Genomic DNA, 22,476 nt, shown 5'->3' with positions numbered 1-22,476 from the left:
CTTCACATTCATCATTGAAGAGAACTTCACAAGAATCTCGTAAATGTTCCTCTTTTTAAACCAATATCCTTATTTAAAAGAAAATACTACTTCTTCATGACTTCCCTGTTGTGTCATATGCAGAATATCTGACGAACAGCAGGAAAGAATGTGAGTTTTAATATAAAAAAAAGCCCATATTCCACGAGGATAAGTCCAGTCAAAAAAAATATGAGATAAAATAAATAACATTTAATAAACATTCCCATTTCCCACAGATCCATTTTCTGTCACTAGCTGGCAATATTTTTTCTGTTGCTCTTCCTTGAAAGACTCTTTGACTTTTTTTCTTTTCAGTCCTCCATCCCTGAAATATACAGATAAGGAAATGGCCTTCAGTTCAGTCAGAGTAAAGAGAGAAAAATGCTACAGTATTTAGATCGCCTAGTAACAGCAACTTTCACCCCAGATGCTGGCTTTTGCAACCCAACACTGAATGATTTGCTCCACTAAGATCTATCGCACCATAAGCAACAGCCTCCCTTTAATCCGATGTTTACCAAGCAAACTACTTATTCTCACCTAATTCCACTGGCTGGAAATACTTATCTTTCTATGTTTTATTAGTCTTCCTATACTAGTAAAGCTGTTAACAGAATAAGGAAATAGTGTCTCACTCAGAGTGTGTAAGGGTGAAGGACTAAGCCAAAGCAAAGAAAACGAGGAAGAAATTTAAAAAAGAATCTAGGCTTAAGTTTTAGATGACAAAACACCTAAATATATCTTTAACTCATCTTCAAAGGCATTCTCTCTTACCAAGGAAGTACAGACATTCCTCCCTGAGCAGCAATGACAGCCTTGACTCTGTTGGCAAAGTGAACAGCATCTTCTTCTTCCTGAAAAAGACAGTGGTGATTTGCTGCACAGTTGAATCATTTTCTCTACGTCTCACTTGAAGAGACAGCTACTGTCAGAAACCAGGCACTTCAGTTTGTGACAGGCCCACAAGACAAATGCATGCTGCAAATATATTCCAGCTGCTCCTGAGGAATGCCACCTGGCCAGTCAGCGTGCTGAGTTTGTGATCACCCAGTGCCAAGAAGAACAAAGTGTGATGCTCTGCACTTTCCATGGCAGTTCAAAGTATCACATAGAACAAGGCCACAGGTCTGGCTAGAGCATGGGAATGTATCTGCAGCCAGTACCTTGGCACCAATCTAACCCCAAGAAGCTGGGAATGCACTGCCTTGGAGGAAGGAGGCAGTGTGCCTTCAACAGAGCTAGGGGCAGGCATCTCAGCACCAGTCAGTAAGGCTCTGTCTGCTCTAACTGCAGAAAACACTCAAGAAGTGTCATCACAGCAGCCCGCCTTCCGAAACTAGGGCTGAGCAAAAGCTGGGGTAGGCAGCACCAGAACAGGCATTGCTGGAGTTAAAGCCTAGGCTTTCAGCTTCAAGTCGGTGCTCAGGGGCAGTGTGCCATCACACCCATGTTATACAGCTTTCTCTGCTGTTTCAGGTGTCCCACACAGTCTCCCTACACCAGAAAAAGAAATTAAGAAAAAACACACAGAGTAACAGTCTTTAACTGGCCTGACTTGCAGAGAGCTAGAAATGAGTGAATCTAAAGCAGACAGAAACTAGCCAAATGAAAACTCTAGACAGCTTTTTATAAGATTGTCAGCTTTCTGGAACTTACTCACAAGGTGAAGGAAATAAAGGTTCCGTGTTCGCTAGTAAAAAAAGTTTTCAGTGAAAAAGACAATCTTCTGGACCCAAGATCCACATCCACCTTCCTAAAGCTGCTGTTAATACCTTCTCAAGCCTATTAAAATTAAGGACTTTTTAACTATTTCTAAACAGATGGATGTCATATAAACCTATGAGTAATAAATGTTTTGTACACCAGGTTAGCCAAGAATTTCAATGAGAAACAAGCTAGAGGGAGGATGCAAATCCATCTTTTAAGTTTGCAACTTTGTTTTGTTAAGTGTGAAGTTTTCCTTGCAGCAGGGATGTCAAAGTGGTGACTATACTTCAGTTGTGCAGTTACAAGGGCTCTGAGCTATCTACACATAGGTAAGTGACTATGGGATGGGAAGTTTACAACCTGCACAGAAATTAGCTTAGTTTATGCCAAGAGTGAACCATAAACGTTAGAGATAGAAATAATAAAACTAACATAATAAAATAAAATTACTTCTGGAGCAGCCCTTGCTTATTAAGATTGCTGTCATTACCCTAGCAGGCTGCACATCCTGATTTACAACCCTTGCTTAATTTTACGAGTACAGCGTCACTTTCTATACTTTTCCATTACACTGTCAATAAAGATTTACTGATATAACGACAATAGTAATGCAGGTTTCCTCTTAGAAACCATTTTTGAGCATTTCCAAAACATAGACAAAAGCATAAGTACCTCTTTGACCATTGGTGGCAGGTACCACACATTACAGACAATAGCCCAGCTGGTCAACACATTAAAACTATAGGTCAACATGGAATACTTGGTGCTGTTCCAGAACGCATCTCCAAAGCGAGGGTCATACTGGAAGACAAAAAGAATAAGCTGAAGGGCTCAAACAACATCTAGGCAATCCAGGAAGATGCAGGACATATGCACAGAATGATAGGGGAAGAGGTAACAGCAATCAGAGATCACCCAGAGATACAATAAGCACTTCAGTGATGATACAGTAGAAGTGTATGAAAAAATATGATGTGAGAAAGAATACGATACCAGTTCTGAAGAAAGACAGCCCAGAGGCACAAAACACCCAGTACATGCAGAATAAGAGCACATCCTTGACTACACAGTGTTCAGCTGTGCTTAGCTCCAATCACACAGACAGTCATTTTTTTGCTGTGAAGTCATATGACGACTTGTTACATGAGGGACAAATCTAATCATACTTTCTAGAAGTAATTATATTTCAAAGCTCCATGTTTTAACATTCGTTGCAAGTTAATACAAGTCAACCTGTGTACCCCAGCAGCAAAAAGGGCCAACAGTACCCTGGGGTGTATCAGACTCAGCACTGCTAGTCAGCTGAGGGAAGGGATTACCAGGCACTGCAGCAAGCTCCACAGGGCAGTGGTTATGGCACCAAGCTGCCAGAGCTCAAGGAGCATTTGGACAGTGCTCTCAGACACTGGGTTTTAATGTGGGACGGTCCTGCATGGAGCCAGGGGCTGAGCTCAATAATCCTGTGGGTCCCTTCCAACTCAGGATAGTACATAATTCTAAGAACCCTTACAAGCAACACAGCACCTCAAACTAGGACTGACCCACTGAGACAAATCTCAACTACAATCAGATAGAGCTACTCAATATGTAAAGATTCATCATCTACAGATATGCTGACTTGAAAGGTTTACTTGATAAAGCTCAAGCTACCTGTAACAATTTCCATAAGGTTATGCAACATTATAGCTTCAGGAAAAGGAAGTCATGTATCTAGAGCCAGAATGACTTAACCTAAGCTTACTAGAGTGTTCTGCAAGCACCAAGAGAATAATTCAATTACCAGTGCCTTTATCCATCAAGAGCCAGTAGCCCCAGAACAGAAAGACCAGGTAGAACTAAACACACAGCACTGTAATTTTCAAGCTGTTCCCAAACCATTCAGCAAAATCATTTTCCATACTTACTTTGATAGCTACAGGATGGATGGTCCCTCCTACTTCAAAGCTTCCCTTCTTAAACATCATAACTGACGTGTTGTTTATGCAGGTACCTGACCAGAATGGAAATACACAAAAAGTTCAATCGATTCTGAAAAAAAATATATCAGCAAATGCATCCTATACTGCCTTAAAGAGAATGAAGTTGCTAGAAGAGAACACAGTCTTTCATTCAGAAACATAATCCCAGAGCCATTATACTATACTATGTCAGAGACTGAGAAGCAAAAGGGTTAATGTTGGTAGAAGTGTAAAAGGAGATCACCATTTAACCAGATAAGGAGCAAGATAAGGAATGGTTGGAGTAGGAGAGTCTTGTGAAGGCAAGGTATCACTTTTCCTGACCAGTTTCTTTGAGTTTGCGATAACATAAAGATCGGTTGAATTACAACAGGAAAACTTAGTGGGAAAAGGAGAGATCTCACAAACTACACCTTTCACACCAAAGAGGGTCAACTAGTAGTAATCTGGGCAGAGGGAGAGCGAGACCTCCTGATGTCCCTCTGACTCACTCCCAGAATAGTCTAGATCTCAAAATGCACTTGGGCAGGGTAGCTCCTTACCTCGATCACAGTGTTAGAGGGGACCTGACAACCACCTGAGACCTCGTACTCGTTTACCACTGGTGACTGAACTCCTTCTGGGGGGGTAGGTCACAAGCATGTGAAAGGCAGAATACTGCCAGTTCAGGTATGCACCCACCACAGGAGGAACCACCTCAATTACATCACAGGATCCAAGGGGGGTGATATCTTTTTTTTTTTTCCTCTTTCTCTCTCTCTCTCTCCTTTTCTCTCTTTCTCTCTTTCCAAGTCATATTAGAACATAATGCAAGCCATACTATCATAGATTATTGCCAATAAGGTATAGATACTTAAATCTAAATATCATAGTAGGATACAAATAAACATTTAACTGATCATTTGGTGTCATTTCACCTTAATTTACCCCAAAGGGTTCCTGAACTCTGTGATCTCCGTACATTACCCAGAGTAGCTCAGGGTCAGGTTGCAACACACTAAACCAGATAAACTGTCATCAAATTTTGTTGAACAGTAGAATCTGACTTTTAATATCTCACAAGGGCTCAATAATTTTACACCTCAGTTTTAAAGATCAGATATGATAAACCGCACTCAGTGTAAAGTGAGCAAAGCAATACAGAGTTGGTTCCTACCTTCTGGAAAAATTAAAATGGGTAATTTGGCCTTATCAGCAATGTGTTCTCTGATTCTGTGGAGAGAAAAAATTGCACTGTATGCTTCATTTTTTAAAGAAGACTCTCGTATTTGTATTTGGTCAAGAGTCTAAATATGGATTATCTCTTACACAGAACAGGAAAAGCTCTTGCCTATATTTCTTTGACAGACAGTGGTCTCAGCAAGGATGTGTACTAGTTTCAGGCCTTGAAGGTTTTCTCTTGCTAAATACATAAATAGATTTTCCACAGAATTCTACACTATCCTTTTATTTCACTGTTTGGACCCAATTAATAGAAAGCCTGACAGTAATGATACAGTGGCATGTAAAAACTGCTTTCTATTTATCTTTGACAGGTTCTAGTAATGAACAATGTTGAATTTTTGTTGACCGCTGTTCTACTTTTTTAATAAAGAGTATTCCATATTTTAAGATTTTGTGCTGATGTGTATATGTATAAACATCAGTTTATACACCTTTGATGTTTCTCTCTAGGTATGAGAAAGAAAGCTACTTCACTGCATTTTCTTCATTACTTTAAAACAACTGCTTTAAAACAAATAACACACTTAAGCAGGTTACTACCATACAAAATCTATCTGTTTTCAAGATACCTATCTGCCTATCCTATGAATCCAAACCATATAGTTCCTCTGAACTCCACATAAAAGAGCATAATCAAACACCAAAAAAAGCAGAGATCTATACAGTAGAGGGGCACCTCTTCCCTTTTTTAAGGACATAGATCCCATAGATGCTTGTTTCACGTTAGCTGCATTGCACCCTATTTCATGAAGATTTCAGTAGACTAAGAAGACCTAGACACCAGCAAATGCCATAACAAGTCTATCATTTTCATGTCCTTAAAAGTCTCATATACTGCCTCTGCCAGGAATAGCACTGCAGGCCTTTGAAGCAGCACAGACAACATGCACTAACACCTCCTCAAAATGCTCTTCCAGCTTCTAGAAGCTAGGTGGTACCATGATAATTTACTTCACCACAAACTTGTTTAATTCCTCCTGCAAACTTCTGCATGCAAGACAGCCGAGTACTGTGGACGTTTCTAATGAGTTGTGACTAGCTTCCTCAGATAATCTGTTTATTTCCACAAGCAAATAGGTTAGCCTGATGTTAATATGTGCTACTGTCAGCTTCCCTTTCTCCTGTATTCGCAACTAGCGTAATCAGACTTCTGATGCTCAGTGCTGATGGAAAAAAGTATAAGGATAAGGTATTATCTAGAAAACTGATATGCTGACAAAGCTCCAGTGTTGGTCCTGACATCCAGAATCATCAGCCTTGAAAATGAATGAGCATGCATCTCCCTGCAGCCAGCAGCCTGATTGTGCCAACGTGGAAATTCACAGAGGTTAGAGGACAAACAAAGTTCCAAAGAGCAGCACTACAGCTTGCATCTTCATTGTCAGAGTAGTTCCAAATCTTACAAATAACTACAGCTGCCTGACAAGAAGAGCTGCATGGTCAGAACACTGTCAGCTCAGTGGGACCTCACAATTACTAGACCTGATGAGTAAAATAAGAGAAAACCTCACTGTCCTACCTTTTTCTCACCAGATGACGATCTTTCATTTCTGAACGTTCAAACAAAACATGCTGACTGGTTTGCATGCAAGATTTCTGAATAAGTCCCAAAAGCCCGCCATGTACCTGGCCAACCTGCAAGCCAAAAACTGAAATACTTATAAGGCAAAAATACAGTTATTTAATTGACAAAATTCTAACCAAAGATTCATCAAGTTCTAAACTTTTTTCAAGAATTACACATTTACTTTGGCCAAAAGTGTGCATACACTTACTTGTCTGAATAGAAGTTCTGAAAAGGAGAATTTGAAATCTCAAAAATCCCACTCTCTCTACCAGTAACTTTATCCTCCTGCCCAACACCGTATCTGTGAGTACCTCAGCATTACCAATATTTACCATCTCTCTTGCTCATACCAAGGAATAGCATCCATCACTAGCCAGGATTAGAACATCTAGTGGAGACGTGTGGTTGGCTACACATATGCCTCCTTTCTGTGGCCTGTTTTCCCTGTAACAACAACCATGAGAGTAATTACATCATGTTTACTCTTTAGACTGCGGGTCCCACCAGGTCATCTACCTAGCAAATGTACATCCACAACAAAGATGCTTGGTGACAAGAACATATGTGTAAATAAGTTATCTGTGGATAATGAAAGCAGAAGAATTCAAGGCAATTTAAAATACTAGTAGAACTCTAAGGTAGGTTAAAACTTCTGGCTGTACATTACAGAAGTCACCTTTCCCCATACATTCGAGAGTCATCTCTCCCCCCCCAAAACAGATCACGGCCAGCAGGTCAAGGGAGGTGATCCTCCCCCTCTACTCTGCCCTGGTGAGGCCTCACCTGGAGTACTGTGTCCAGTTCTGGGCTCCCTGGTACAAAAGAGACAGGGATCTTCCTGAAACAGTCCAGTGGAGGGCTACAAAGATGATAAAGTGTCTGGAGCATCTCTCTTATGAGGAAAGGCTGAGACACCTGGGTCTGTTCAGCCTTGAGAAAAGAAGACTCAGAGGGGATCTGATCCATGTCCATAAATATCTTATGAGTGGGATGCAAAGGCATGAGGCTGGACTCCTCTCAGTGATGTATGGTGATAGGATGAGGGGAAATGGCCACAATCTGAAGCATAGGATGTTCCACACAAATGTGCATAAGAACATTGTCACAGTGCAGTGACAGAGCACTGGCACAGGCTGCACAGGGAGGTGGTGGAGTCTCCTTCTCATGTTCAAGACCAACTGGACACCTACCTGTGCAACCTGGGTAGGGAGCTGCTTTGGCAGGGGTTGGACTTGATGAGTTCTAGAGGTCCCTTCCAGCCCCTACAATTCTGTGATTCTATGAGAATCCCTTCTGATTTCTGTAGTTTTGGTCAAAATCATTTTCCTTACAGCTTAGAATATGCACCATCACTGGAGAAGGCATTTCAACTGCATTTGTTACCATTCTCAGAGGCCTATATCAAAGGCTACTCAAACACTAAACTTGAACTCATAGATACTAAAGCATGGCTTTCTTTCCTTTCTAAATTATCAACAGAAAATATTTTGAGGACCTCTGTTATATAAACGTCCACAACTAAGCAAGTGAGATATTAGAGGTTACTCAAACACCATCCATAACATACCAGAGATGTGAATATGAAGGCTTAAGTTACCAAATAAATTGCCAAACTGAACAGGTGAAGTTTTTATGCTGATGTATTCCCAGGCAATTATAACATGTTAATAGCAAACATAAATAAAAATGTCTAAGCCTGTATTTAATAATGAATAAACAGGCTGACAACAATGAAACAACAGCATGACTCTAAACACTGCATTATCTACAAAATACCCAAGAGACAACACAGCAGAGCACAAAAACATCTTGAAAGTAATCAAGATAGACAAAGTCTACACGACCTACACAAGTTCCAGTAAGGCAATTCAATATGAGTATCTGTGCAATAATGGAATGAAAAACCCTCTCTGAAACTTGAGATTCAGTACTATATGAAATGAATAATAGACAAGACCAAGGTTGCACCACTCACCTGTTGTGGAATTGGACAAGACCGCTCAGACATCGGATACCTAATGCAGCACATGTCATCTGAACCTGGTTACTCAGCCAGTGTTTAACCCTGGAAGAAAAAAGTCACCCCACAATTGTACATGTCAACTCTCCAAATTCGAGCACATTTCAGTTCCAATACCCTAATTCAGTTCCTCAAAGAAATGCAAGAGAAGTGGAAGAAGCCTTCAGAAAACACCCACCTGCCATTTGGAAACTGTCCTACTACCGTAGTTGCTGTGACCAGCAAGAGGATGCTGAAGAAAGACAAGAAGATGCTAAAAAGTAAAATAATCTTCATTAATTGATAAGAATCAAAACTGGAAGAGGATGCTGAAAATCTTTTAACCCTTCAATTCTTTTCCAGGATGCTTCTATCCACCATAAACAGCATCTAACTATCAACATAAAAAATTAAAACCAATGATGTGTGCACAGGTATTCATTCCATTAATCCTCCAATAGAAAACTGTGCTTCTTGGAGCCTATTTTTACAGAAAGAAACACAACTTGATCTCAAGGCATCAAGTGGAAAAGAATTCATTGTCTCTGGCAAGTAGTGACTATGTGATTTGTTATCACAGGTGAGATTTCTGAGTAGCAAAACTACAATTAAGTTTTTACAAATCTACTCAGAAATACCAGTAGCTATTTCTATTCCAAACAGTAAATCACTCTACAAATGTGAAAATGAAGTGTTGTTGGCCACTAATGGCTCAGTAAAACAAACATTAAAGCTATACCTGCATAAATAGTGTCTTCTACATAAATGGCTTCTACATATCTAAGTTGACACACAGGTAGTTGTGCTCCGCTATGTGCTTAACTGTTCGGAAATCTGTCTGGTCAATGTAATAAAGGCTGCTTTTGCATAAAAAAGCATACAAACTTCTGTAAAGAAATACATTCTGTGGGTTGTCTCTTTCTTTCTTCCACCCAGCCCTGTGGTGACAGAACACTGGCTTTGCTTCACATCCCAAGGGGTCTGCATACAGGAAACACAGGTAAAGCCTGACACTCTCAGCTGAAACAGCTTTTATTTTATATAACAAAAAGTTATCCGGATCATTGTTATGATTTAAAAAACAAATCAGATGAATACATATATTTGCATACTAATAAAACATTCAGAACGTAAGAAACATACATCTTGAGCATTCTGTTTTCCCTCTGGAGAGTTTTGGTGACAACCTGGGAAGTAGTCCTGACACATCCTGATTTCTGCACTAGGCAATAACATATAATGTCGTACCTCCTGATAAAAGTAATATGAAAAAACAATCCCAGCAAATTACATTTGGCTCACCGAAAAGGCACCAGGAGACAATACCGGGTTAAGATCCCAATGACCCACACAGCAGTCAGCTGCCAGCTGACACGGTGAAAGTTGGCATTGGTTCTGCTGAGGAGATTCCAGGACAACAGCTCCTCAGAGGTGAACCGCTGTGTGACTTCATCTTCTGCAACTTCCTCACACCCCTTCTTGGCAAAGTACATAACATCTGCAAGGTTGAAGTACCCCCTATGTTGCCCAGCAATCTCTTTTTCCATGGAGGTTTCCTCTCTCTGGATGATCCCTTAGTTTCAGAAAACAAGCAGAAAAATGAAAACAAAAACAAAAAAACAAAACCAAGCAAACAGCATGAGGAAATGAGTCTTCCTTCCCACTAAGTAAAACAGACAACATAGACCCAAAAAAGTAAAATAATTGTACTTTAGAGAAGTAGAGAAGCTTTCCTTCCATTCTAAGCACCATAATTGCATTGGTATGCTTTGTGTATGTACTGGCACTCAATTCCATAAGTTACTTCTCTAATCCTATGCCACGTCACACCACAAAATTATTGAAGGAGACAAGCATTCAGAACGAGCTGCAAATAAAGCCCTGAGCACTACACCTACTTCACTGTCATTTACCAAACAACATAAGTATACACAACTCCAGATGTTGTCAGTGTACTGCTCAGATTTCTCCTCTTGCCCTGACTCAAAGCTAGGCACTGTTTATATTGTTGACTTTGCTGCTGTTGTTTAGTTTTACTCTTTCCACAGTGTTTTCCCAGCTGTAACAAATACCTTCCTCTGATATTTTTTTTCAGAACTATCTTCTCCCTATCCTCTCTCCTTTAAAAATCATCACACTACCAACAAACATTAAAGCTTTATATTTTTATCTGAGTTATACACACTGTAAGATAATCGCACAGTAGAGAAAGAATAAAAACTAATTCATATTTCATATCTGTAAAATTAATACCTCACAGGTTGGCCACACCTGCAGTTTTAGCAGTGTTTGCTGAGGTCACTCAGGGACCAGATTCCTACCTGTCTGGTTACAATGACTAGAACCATATCAGCTAATATTCTTTTACTATTTTTTAATTATTATTATTTATTTTTAAATAAGGCTCATTTCAAGAGCCTTAATCAGCATCCCGTTAGCTGATCAGAATCAGAAAACTCCCTCCAGCTGTGCTTTGGTCAAACTTTCAATGTCCAGGAAATCATCAGACTTGAAGTCATTAGCTAATAGCCAGTGTGACTAAAGACTAAGAATGGCACTAGCCACCTCCTTTGTGGGAAAGGAGAAAGGAAAAACAGATATGAAAAAAAATTACTCTCTCCAATTCTGACCCTGTACCTACAGAAGGTGCAACAGGAATCTGTGATCCACAGGGTAGTGGTAGCTGCTTTACTTGAGACTCAGTCTTTTGCATGCTAGGAGGTACAAGAAGCAAGAGAAAAACCGTAACAAGCAATGTCAGGTGCAAATCTTAGTCACTCTTGATCTTGTAAATAGAGAGAACTGATGGAGACAGAATTACAAAATAGACATGACAAGAGAGACAGCTTCCCCAATGGTTATCAGCAACTTCATTCTTTACCCACATGGTTTCCTTTAATGCCTTTTATTCAGAAGGCTCAATCACTCACAGACATCCTTCTTATTATACACATAAGGTCTCCTTTGTTAGTTTACATCAGCAACTATTTGCTCATTGAACTCTTTATTTACCTACTTAACATCAGATGATATTTATTTCTCTGTTCACTCTTCCCTGGGTGAGATATCAAAGTAGCTGCCTTTGTACCAGATGAACAGTGGTGCATCATTTTAGTTCAGAGCTCTTACCATTGGCGATTAAGTTTTCAACTGCCAGCGCCTTCTGCATTTTTATTCCTTTCTCAATCTGCAGGGTAGCCCACTGTTCCCAAAACAAGAAAAGTAGATGTTGATGGTTTATATTTTGTCATTTCCAGGTACCCTTAACAGCTCTAAGTGAATTGTCTGAGCCTCCTTTACTGAAGCTAGGTCTCAGATCTTCAGTTTTCAAATTCAGCCTGAAGGCTGTCTTGAACGCCTCCCATTTCATTAGTTACATTGATTACCTGTAGTCACTGTAATGAAAGATCATTTGACTCAAAATTATCTTCAGGAGCTTTTCTTTTTCTTTAACCAAATTATTTAATTATCTATGAGACTCGAGAGGACTGCGAGTCCCAGTTTCTGTCCTCCCCAGTCAGCTTCAGGCAATAGAATGATGGAAACTAATATCACTGACATGAGAAACATTCCAGGAAAAAGAACTAAAAAGGGGTTTTAAAGAATAAAAAGAGATATGTCAGTCTTAGTTCATTCATGCAATTTGCATTAACAGAATACAAAGAAAGGACTATTCCATATTCATGGCATTTCCAAAGATTGTAGTTGCAGTAATGAACTTTTATCCTTCTGTCTTTTTGGAAAAAAGCAAATTTCTTCTACCTGTGCAGAATACCACTAAACTCAAGATCAACCATACCACTAAGCCTACATCTAAAGCTTTATGTTGGCACAAAATGTTTTCATTATACATATACAAGCATATAAACAGTAGCTCTCAGTACTAGATCTTCCTCAATTTATCTCAATACACACATCGTAAGAAAGAACATCAGGTTCTTGTGCGTAAGCTTTGATTTTAGGGCTCTCATTTTTTAAGGAATCTACGACTCACTCAGCATATGCCCTCACCTGACGTTAACTCTTCCACCTACTACAGACAAGAGTACATCCTTCTATTCAGGATAAGCTCTTGGAGAACAGTTTATTTCTCATCCTACTGACAAGCACAACCATTGAAGGAACCGTACAGATTGACCACGAAGGGTTTTCATCACATTACAGACCTATAAATCTGTACGTGTCATTAACTTTGACTAGTTTCTTACTGTGCTTAAGTTTTGCACGGTTCCTAGCAGCTCCTTCCTTAGCTATTGAAGGTAAACTCAATGACAGAACAGAGACGGTTTATCATGGCAGAATTAGGATGCTGTAGTTGCCTTTGGTTGACTTTTTTTTTTTTATTTTTCAAGATGCTGGTACTGAAAGAGAGAAACGACAACAAAGGACACAGTGATGTGATATATTAAATTCCATTAAATCAATCTTATATAAGGCAAAGGGGAAAAAAAATACCCATAAACCTTTGCCTTATCTATACCAGAACATTTCATTAAAATACAGTGTAAATTTAAAACATAGTGGCTGTTCCAGAACCACATAATCCCTAAGAAAGCTGAACTGGTACATCAACTGTCTCAAGCTGTGATAACACACAGTGAGTCATTCAGGAGTGGGGATCTAGGAGATATCAAAAAACAACAGCCCACACACTGAGAAAAGAAAGATACTCCACATGAACAAGAACATTGTGGAAAAAAAAAATCAAGGTAGACACACAGAAAATTTAACCAGTACATATTTTGCTGTTGGTTCTCTTCTTTTCCCCAGTAACCTAAGGTATGAGGGATAAGAAGGAAAATAAATAAATAAATAAATATCAGCAAGTAAAGCCCCTTTTCCTACTTTCTGCTTTCCTGTATTTTGTCTGTCATGCTTATCTTGCCCACCATGCACCTACATGAACAGTCATCTGCCAGTTGGCAAGCACCTCAAAAAATCAGTTTGCCCTTACTGCCTTTAGAATATCTCGATAAGTCTATCTTTTGATTCCCAAGTAGAAAAAGGGTACAATCACCAAATGACTCACAAAAATCTATTAACTAATTCAATGAGCAAGATAAGTCAAAACTGAACGAACAGTGAAAAAAATTGATTTGTAAAATTCATTCTCACGGCAGAGAAAAATAATGGGACAAAAGCAACGCTCTGACAACTGAGACAACAAAGGCAGAGGACAAGGCAGAGGAGGAAAGGCTTCCTGAAGAGGAATGGTTACACATTAGCCTGGAAAACAGTATCTACAAAATTTCAACTGGTGCAGAGCAAGCCCATAACATAGTTAAATATTTTGTCTTCTAGCACAGCAACTGGGGAGCATCATAGGAAAGCACTGGGCAGTGGATATGAGCAGCAAGAAGGTAATGTATTTTCATAGAACAGATGGTTAAGCTGTGGAGTTCATTGCCCAGAACACATTGCTGGAGATCAACTGAAACAGGTTCAAGGAACATTAAGGCACAGACAAAAACGGTCATGGAATATGCAACACAAAGTCACCTCTCCTAACTTATGAATCAGCACAAGAGGTCGAAGCAATGGGTAGCAGGAAGAGTATTCTTAGCAATACAGCTGTACATTCACACAGCTCTCAGGCTTCTCATCAAGCACACAAGCTGTCTCCTGCCAAAGCCAGGATTAGGTCAAACTTTGGACAGATACAGCAGCATAGTTACTATCTTCTCTGGCATTCTGTGACATCCGTGTGCTTCATTTGTTTTTGAAATACGAAATAAGGCTTTTTGCTTCCCTTTGTTTTGTACAGTATTGAGACAGAACTGTCTGTCTGGTCTTTGTTGCAAAACTGTAATGAAAGGCTATTCTGAATAGCTTACAAAACCACAGATGTTGTAACTAACACAGAATTGAAGAGCTGAATGGAGTAACTTCATTCCTAAGTTTGCTGAGTGAATGACAGCTCTGTGTTTTCCTCCCACCCACTTCTCAAGTGATGAGGACACAAGTCCAAACATCCTTCATGTAATCCCACCTGAACTACTGAAGACTTGGCTCCTCAGCTCCAATAGTCCATGAGAGGTGCCCTATAATTACCTTCTGAACAAAATAAACATGCATAATGCTACATTATATTAATTACTCTCTTCATAGCAAATAACATTATAAGCTATATGATATCCAACACTTTTTAAATCTCATTTCTTCTATCTTTCTTCTCCTTTTTTCCTTTTAAGTACAGTTCAGTATTCTTTTTTCTGTATTGTGTAATAATTCATTTTTTTCTTTCCTTATATTTCCATGTTTTACTACCACTCCTTTCCCATGATCTCTCAAAACCTTCTCCTAATCACTGACAGAAACGGGTTTTTCAACCCTCTTCTTAACTTTGTACTCACGAGTGACAAAGGCAGTGCTCACCTCGGTGCAATTACTCCATGTAAAGTCTTCTGATGTAATTACCAAAAGGCAAATGGGTTTTTAGTGCCAGCTAAAATCACCGCCTATGATCAAGCACCTACATTTTTTTCCATTAAGCTCACTAAGCTGCCCTGTCTAGTCTCATTCTCCTTCTTTTTTTTTTTATTTGTTTTGTTTTAAACAAACAAATTCTAGATTCCTCATTGGAAAAGAAGCAAAGAACAAATTTGAGTATTTCCGTACATCAATTCCATCTTGCTCATTTCTAACAGTCACTGTTCTCATTGCTAAAACACTTCGGTGAAACTGAAAATCAAAAAGAGGCACTTCATCATATGACAACGTTACCCATCGCTTAGGAACAGATTTTGCAAAGCTGAGTTCCAAGCAAATTCAGTAAGGGCTATAGATATCCTTTCTTTGCAAATGCAATTTGGAAAAAAATATAGTATTTGGTCTTAAAACCCCTGATTTTCACATCTACTCTTCTACTTTTCTCAATTTCAGAAAACTTGGAAGAAAGTAAACCACGTTTCTATTCTGTCTCTCCATTTGTGTTTTCAATTAAAAGTTGTACAAAACAAACATAGATTGTTCTTAGAAATTTTCGGTTCATTCAGTGGGACTACAGAGTAAATACATAACAGGTTAAATCAAACGCATGATAACAGAAAATCCAGTCAGCATCCAAGGTTGGATTTCTTGTAAAATATCCATCAGTTGTTACTACTTCCTAAAAAGCAGATATTGCTGGGATACCATTGGCATGGTGCTGATGTATGGCCTAAAGGATTTTTTGAGTAGCTACTGGGCAAAGCACTGTATTTCCCTACTCAAGCTAGCAATAATAACAGAGGATAGAATTTCTGTATCACCTTGTTAGCAAGAGCTCACACAACCAACGTCCCAGCTAGAAACAGGTTGACATTTCACTAGGTTACCAGTGCCAAGTTGCTCACGTCTTGAACTGCATGCAAGTCTGCTTTAAAGCTAACTGCATGCCAAGTCACCATTTCCACAGTGCTACTTGGTACAACCCCCAGAACTTTCAGAAGAGGCCCAGAAAGTGTAAGCAAAGGCTTTAGCCCAGCATTTCCCAGTACTGCTCTCACTTCCTCAGGGCAAAGTGAGACATGGCACAAGCAAAGGGGACCCAACTTACCCTCCATCGTCTCCCCCATTTCCCACCAAGACGCATTGTTGCTACACTTGAGGCATGAGAAGCTTTTTGCATAATAACTCAGCAGAAAAACAGCCAAAATTAATCTGAATTTAAAAGCATAGTAAAACATTTTTTGCTTTCAAGACAGTCAGGAATCAACTTTCAATTGAGCACCAAAACCAAAAAACATCTGCATGGAATCAGCCTGAACTGCAGTGCGCTGTGTTGTGCTCTGCTATCAGCTGCTGCAGAATTGGGAAACTATACATAGCAGGATGGATCAGACCACAGAACTATTGACTTATTGACTTACTACTTTTTTTTTTTTTTTCTGACAAATCAATCCATACATTTTGAAGGCAAGATTATCACACTTGGAAACTTCAGACAATTAAAAATTAAAATTAAAAGGAATGCACTTTCCAAAGAGAAAGTCTTCTGATAGAAACAGCTCTACAATGGGTCAAATTTCCTCTGGAACTGGAAGAAGCATGGAGGAGGGGAGAGATAGGGAAGCAAAACAAAACAAAACAAAAAACCACCCACAAAAATATTTAAATATCTATCAACTGCAGCAGCAAAGCTGCCAAATGAACTCTTGGGGCTCGTGTTTGATGTGAGAGCCTCACTCAATCAATTTCATACAGAAGTGACACAAGCCCCTTACTCAGACACCAGTAAGAGTTTTATCAGCATACCACTGCCTAATAAATAAAGTATCACACATAAAAGCAACATTACATAAAGCCATAGCAGCTCATCATATCCCACTGATATCAATTTCTGAAAACAACTGGTAACATCTACAGGTTGCAGTCATGTCCACTATGTCAAATGATGTTTAAACAGCTGAAGACAGTCTCTGCCAAGTAGTTCTTAATCACTAGTAGGAATTCTAATAGGAGAAATTACAGAGAATTGGCAGGGCAGGAGAGATGGAGCATTAATTATTAAATATGTCATGTGATGAGCCTACTTTTAGCCATTAATGTACATAAAAAAAGGTCAGACTTAAAAAATAACATGGAATCCTTGTTTATTAAAAAATAAACTTTCACAATTATCCACAGAATCAGGATCTCAGCCATGACCTGTTCACTTCTAGAGACCTATGCTTGTAGAGCACGGTGTGTATTCCTCAAGTCTTTCAGAGCAGAAGTTACAACTGCTGGATCACACAGATTTATAAATGGAACTGAAACAAGTTCAGTCTGTGTTCTTGCCTAGAACTGTACTCATTTGTGCAATATAAGTGAAACAACCAAACCAAATCCATTAAACTTACATACTTCTAAAATACATTTTCTTGTTATTTACAACTTCTCATAAATTAGCACATCATTTTAATTATATTTTATTTTCATAAAACAGCATAAAGAATTATAACCAGCTTGAACTAGAAGCCCACGTATCGCAGAATCTCTACTTGAACATGAGAAAACCTCAACCTGATACTGTACTATAACCCAACACTTAACTAAATATCATTAAAGATATCATTCAAAGGAACAATCACGTAAGTCAAAAGTGGAAAAAAAATCCCTCCAAAAATAAAACACATAAAGAAAACACCCCTCCCACACCCCCACCCTAACCCCCCCAAAAAAACAGCCTGTAAAAAAACCCTCAAAATTAATGAAAACCCTCCTGATGGCTTTTAAGGCATCTATTTCATATGATCAGGGTTGGTTTCTTTTAAATTAAAAATGTCACATACCTTTTAAATGTAATACTCAACTTACCTCCAATGTTTTTATTACAATTTTCACATAGACGTGAGAAATCCCCAACGATACTCTAAACATCGAAGGCAAAAGAACTAGCACTACAAATGAAGCCAGCCAGATCAGCAAAACTTTGCCCTCTGTGAGACTATAGACCTGTCTACTTTCTTCCATGCTCGCTCCTTTAAAACACCAACCTGCTGTCTTTCTAAGAATATTTACTCATCTTATTAAAACCTCTGTGGAGAACCAGGCAAATAAAAATTACACATTCTAAAAGCCAAAGCTATTCCCAGGAGAGAGCTGCCACACTCTAAATCTGCCACCAGAGATGCTCTTGATAGCAAAATTTTTACCCCTTCTCCCGCCCTAGCTCCACCCACTTCCATATAATTGATAAGCATTTACTCACCAGATATAACACAGGGCAGAAGAATATATGTCGGGTAATAAGGTGCTGTCAAATGAAAACTTGTCAATATGTCAGCTAGTTTATCCAAGGTGTCCTGCCAATAGATTATAATAAAAAATCAAGTAGGTGTGGTTTTCAAATCACCTAAAATGTTCTCTTCTAAAAAAATGTAATGCACAAAAAGAACTCCAAATGGAGCCTGGTCAAATTTGTCTCTTCCTTGGTCAGACTTTCTACTTCACAGTGGAATGACTGCCTCCTTTCAGTATTTCACCACAAGAACCAAACTGAAGCTTTAGGTTTAAGTCAGCTACTTATTGTTTGTTTGTTTTAATACCTCTGAGATGTAGATGCAAATTGCAATAGGCAGGAATCAACATCAGAAGCGAATAAAACCTGCTCCCTCTTGTTCTACAAGAAATTAGCCAAATTGTATCACAGGGTTACAAAATGCACTGAGGTGAGGAAACAAGTCACATATCTTTGCAGGAATCCAAACACACAATCTAAACACGTAAGATAAGGACATTTCCCCTTCTATCCTATGAAACAGCAATAATTTAGTATAGTATTTTTAGGAAAGATCCAGTATGCCCACTAATTCCAAGCCCTAGTCTGTCCTTCTATATGCATGCATCAGAAAACAGAAGTAACTGTATCCCTAGATCCTACAGGGAGTCCACCAGCTGCTCACTTAAAACCTTACCACAGAATAAATCACTTAATTTTGGTGGAATGACCACTTGTGCATGACTTCCAAAGCAGTTATATTTGGGCCCGTGAAAGATCATTCCTTTGCAGGTGGTCATATTCTCATGCTTGTCTAAGAGCACGGGCTGTCCATGTGAAACTTTCCCATCCCCAGGAACCACTGTCTGGTTTGTGTGGTGGAGCAGCCTCACTGCATGCACACTGGATTTAGATCAGGAACTAAAGCAGACATGCTCTAGAAAATGTGACCAATATGTTCCAGTCATGAATAGACACACAAGAATCAGAGCGCCCTGCACACCACTAAGTCCTCCAGTTTATACCACATACCCAGGCACCAACAAGCAGGCTCATTACAAATCATGATACGATCACATGCTTCACATGCCATATGAGTCAAGTACCTTTTGTGTCCTCAGATTTGCTGCTGGATGCCAGCCTTCAGGTCTTCATAACTTCACTACACCTTCTTCCACAAGCTAACTTTTGCCTTCTTCCCCTCATTATATACGTGCCCCTGATAATTTCTCTCTGAGCACATTACATCTTCTGGAAAACATTGCTGGTTTACACTTTAATGATTTCTGCTTTCCCAGCACTCTTTCTCTCAGCAGCAACAATAAGCCGCTGACTCTGCCATACAACCAGTCCTGTCCATGCACTGTTCCCAGCCCATCTCAACAAAAGTTATAGGTTCTTCTAGGCTTCTCTAGGAACAATATTTCTTTGTTAGAAAAACAGCTCTGCTTGTTCATTCCTCTTTAGGAACCCCATACATTCTCGTGTCTGGCCTCTTCCTATAGCAGCTTGTCCTGCTAACGTGTGGTCGCACAAGGCAGGGGGCTGTGGACGATGGGATGTTGATCCTCAGGCACAATGCAGTGCATCTGAGAGCTGCCTCCAGGTTCAGCACAGGGGATTGGCATGCACACCAGCTGGGTACTAAAACCTGTGGGCGGGAGGGTGGAGGTAGTTTCTGGGACCTGACTTCACTCAGGGAAGGTGGGCCACATAAAATATCGATAGCCCATCAGGACACAACAGTGAGGTGTAGCAACAGCCTTAATTGGCAGTAAGCCTAGGCATAGGCAAGAGGGATCCTTTCTTAAAAGGAGAGAGATAGATTTCCCTCTCCTGCACGGGGGAAGTGGAATTTTCCTCTCCTGAGTGAGGGAGAACTATTTTCCATCCTGCAAGAACTTACCATCTACACTTCCTCTCTAACCTTTACCAAGTCATATTCCCCTAAATCAGAACAGACACTGTAATTCTTCCCTTCCACCTTCTAAAAAGACAGAACACCTGTACCCCTTCCAGACTCACCCTTCCACCCTGCTGAATGACAGGGCTGCAGCCCTTTGTCAGCCATGATATGCCTGGCAAACCATTCAGCCCAAGACCTTTGAGGCTCCCTCGGGGCTGCCAAGACAGCTTCCACAGGCATATCCCAAAAAAAGCAGAGCACATAGCAAAGTCATACCTGCTAAGAAGTACCACTGGGTTAAGAGAAGAAACAAATAAATTGTGCGTGGAGGGTGTTGACAGTCTGTTAATCACCTTTCATCCAGCATGTCATATTTGCCATACGGCAACAGAAAATTGCAACTTTTTGGCCAATTGCACAGGCAAACAAATCCTTTTTGTGGCCATAGAACAAATACCTCCATAGTGACTTGACAGTCTGAGAGGTTACTTATGACAGAAAAATTTTTCAGAACCTTCTTGCTAGCATCAGCTTACTCTGACATAACCCTTTAGCTGCTCTTAATCCAGACAAATGACTTTTGGCTGCCCAAGGAAGTCAGGAGACATTTGTATTCAATGAGAAATGGTCATTCTGCCATGACAGTGTCAACCACCCACTCCTGGCCCTCAATCCTTCAAGTCATTCTACTCATTTGTCACTGTTAGGCAATGCTTTTTGAATGTCTTAGGGAACTATGATCCATTTATTACACGGAGAAGCAAAAATGGCACCAACTACTACTGGTTTGAACAACATTAAAAACGCCCTCTTGGTTTTTGATTAAACTTTGCTCATGTTTCTACCTCATACTGTGACTCCTCACCTGGTTGCTAAACAAGAGCGAGATCATGTCTGGTAGCTCTGGTTTGCTTTCTGCAAATACTGAGGTTTGTAACTCACTTCTGAGACACCTCCATGTCACCACAATAACTTTAAAGATCACCCATTCTACTGTGAGCAATTTCAGTCTGAATATTCATACATGGAAACCACACTGTTCTCATGCAATGAAGCCCAAATATCCACTCCTCTGTATCCATATCCTAACTGACCTATCTCTGCTGTTCTTTAGGTCAGCATGGATCTAATCTGTGTCAGAAAATAGATCTGTGCCTACATCTGACCACAGAGGAGTTGTGCTACTTATAGGTAATCTCTGCATGTCAACAGTTGAATTATGACGTTGAAGAAGTATAAGTATTGTATTACTCATTAGGATGATTGTTAAAATGTTTAGCTCTGACCACACAGGCATTATGGTTTCCTCAGAAGATAAATTCAGTCATTACAAAACCTTAATCATCATATCAGGTTAGGTCTTTATATCACACAATCTGGGAGTCCACTGTAAGTTCTGCCCACATTTGTTTAACACAGCAGTGTACAGATACCCGTCAATCAATTAGGTGTTGCATGGCTTTCGGCACACATCTTGTATATGGTTTGCATATCATTAATCTAAGAGTTATGGAATCATTACGGCTGGAAAAGACCTCTCGGGTCATCTAGTCCAAACACACACCCAACCACCCCACCATGCCCACTGACCACATCCCTCACTGCCAAACCTCCACTGTCAGTGAACACCTCCCGGGACAGTGACTCCTCCACCTCCCTGGGCAGCCTGTGCCAGTGCTTCACTGTTATTTCTGAGAAAAGATGTTCCCTAATATCCAACCTGAACCCCCCTGGTGCATCTTAAAGCCATTATCTCTCATCCTATCACTGTTACCTGGAAAAAGAGGCTGACCCCCACCTCGTTACAACTGTCTTTCAGGCAATCACAGAGGGCAATATGGTCACCCCTGAGCCTCCTCTCCTCCAAACTGAAAAACCCAGTTTCCTCAGCCACTCCTCATAAGACTTGTACTCCAAACCCTGCCCTTCTTTGGGTGCAATAAATACAGAAGAATAATTGGTCAATGCCCAACATTTCTCAGACTGATTAAATGCACAAAGGGCCTTCACTGCTCTTGTTTAGAAGTGGCTGCAGTCACAATACAAGGAATTCTGGGGCAATTTCTGAAAGATGCCAACATCCATATTCATTTTCACCATTTTCTCCACAAACAGCTATGTAAGCTGGTCACATCCTTATACTCTTGCTGCCTCTTAAACATAATCCATGCCACTGCTTGCTCTAATACATCACTTCAGCTGCATAGTATTTATTACACATTCATCTAATGTACTGCAGCCTTGCAAGGTTGCAAGAAATGCCTGAGAGCTATTTCCCATTCATCTTCTCAATCATTTTGCATCGTCTGAAGAATTTCTCATCCCCCTGATCATTTATAAGCTTGTTGAGGGAGAAATATATATATATATATATATATATTGACCAGTTCTTCACTGTGAAAATAGATAAGA

The 22,476-nt window shown here is 39.8% G+C and overlaps 1 protein-coding gene across 1 annotated transcript; it reads right to left on the bottom strand.

Annotated features, from left to right (window-relative positions):
• Positions 1-161: 161 nt before the first annotated feature.
• On the bottom strand, positions 162-17,911 carry LOC136048822 (glycerol-3-phosphate acyltransferase 3-like). Its single transcript, XM_065736675.1, has 12 exons — positions 17,756-17,911; positions 11,606-11,678; positions 9,779-10,049; positions 8,676-8,750; positions 8,453-8,542; positions 6,828-6,921; positions 6,430-6,545; positions 4,843-4,898; positions 3,633-3,718; positions 2,401-2,529; positions 796-875; positions 162-346 (listed from the first exon to the last, which is right to left on the bottom strand). The coding sequence occupies exons 1-12, from the start codon at positions 17,909-17,911 to the stop codon at positions 232-234; spliced, it is 1,341 nt and encodes a 446-aa protein (XP_065592747.1). The 3' UTR covers positions 162-231.
• Positions 17,912-22,476: the final 4,565 nt, after the last annotated feature.

The sequence above is a fragment of the Cyrtonyx montezumae genome, unplaced genomic scaffold (assembly GCF_038088225.1).
Source record: "Cyrtonyx montezumae isolate F1298 unplaced genomic scaffold, pur_monq_1.0 scaffold_2, whole genome shotgun sequence".
NCBI classification, from domain to species: domain Eukaryota; kingdom Metazoa; phylum Chordata; class Aves; order Galliformes; family Odontophoridae; genus Cyrtonyx; species Cyrtonyx montezumae.
This window is presented reverse-complemented; position numbering and strand designations above follow the sequence as displayed.

Bases quoted from the DNA above. Each gene is read 5' to 3' on its own strand.
- LOC136048822 (XM_065736675.1), bottom strand. From the start codon at position 17,911: ATGGAAGAAAGTAGACAGGTCTATAGTCTCACAGAGGGCAAAGTTTTG. The intron at 2,530-3,632 runs GTAAGTATGGAA...TTTGTCTTCCAG, and splicing joins TCCATCCTGTAGCTATCAAA to TATGACCCTCGCTTTGGAGA. The intron at 347-795 runs GTAAGAGAGAAT...TGTATATTTCAG, and splicing joins GGAATGTCTGTACTTCCTTG to GGATGGAGGACTGAAAAGAA.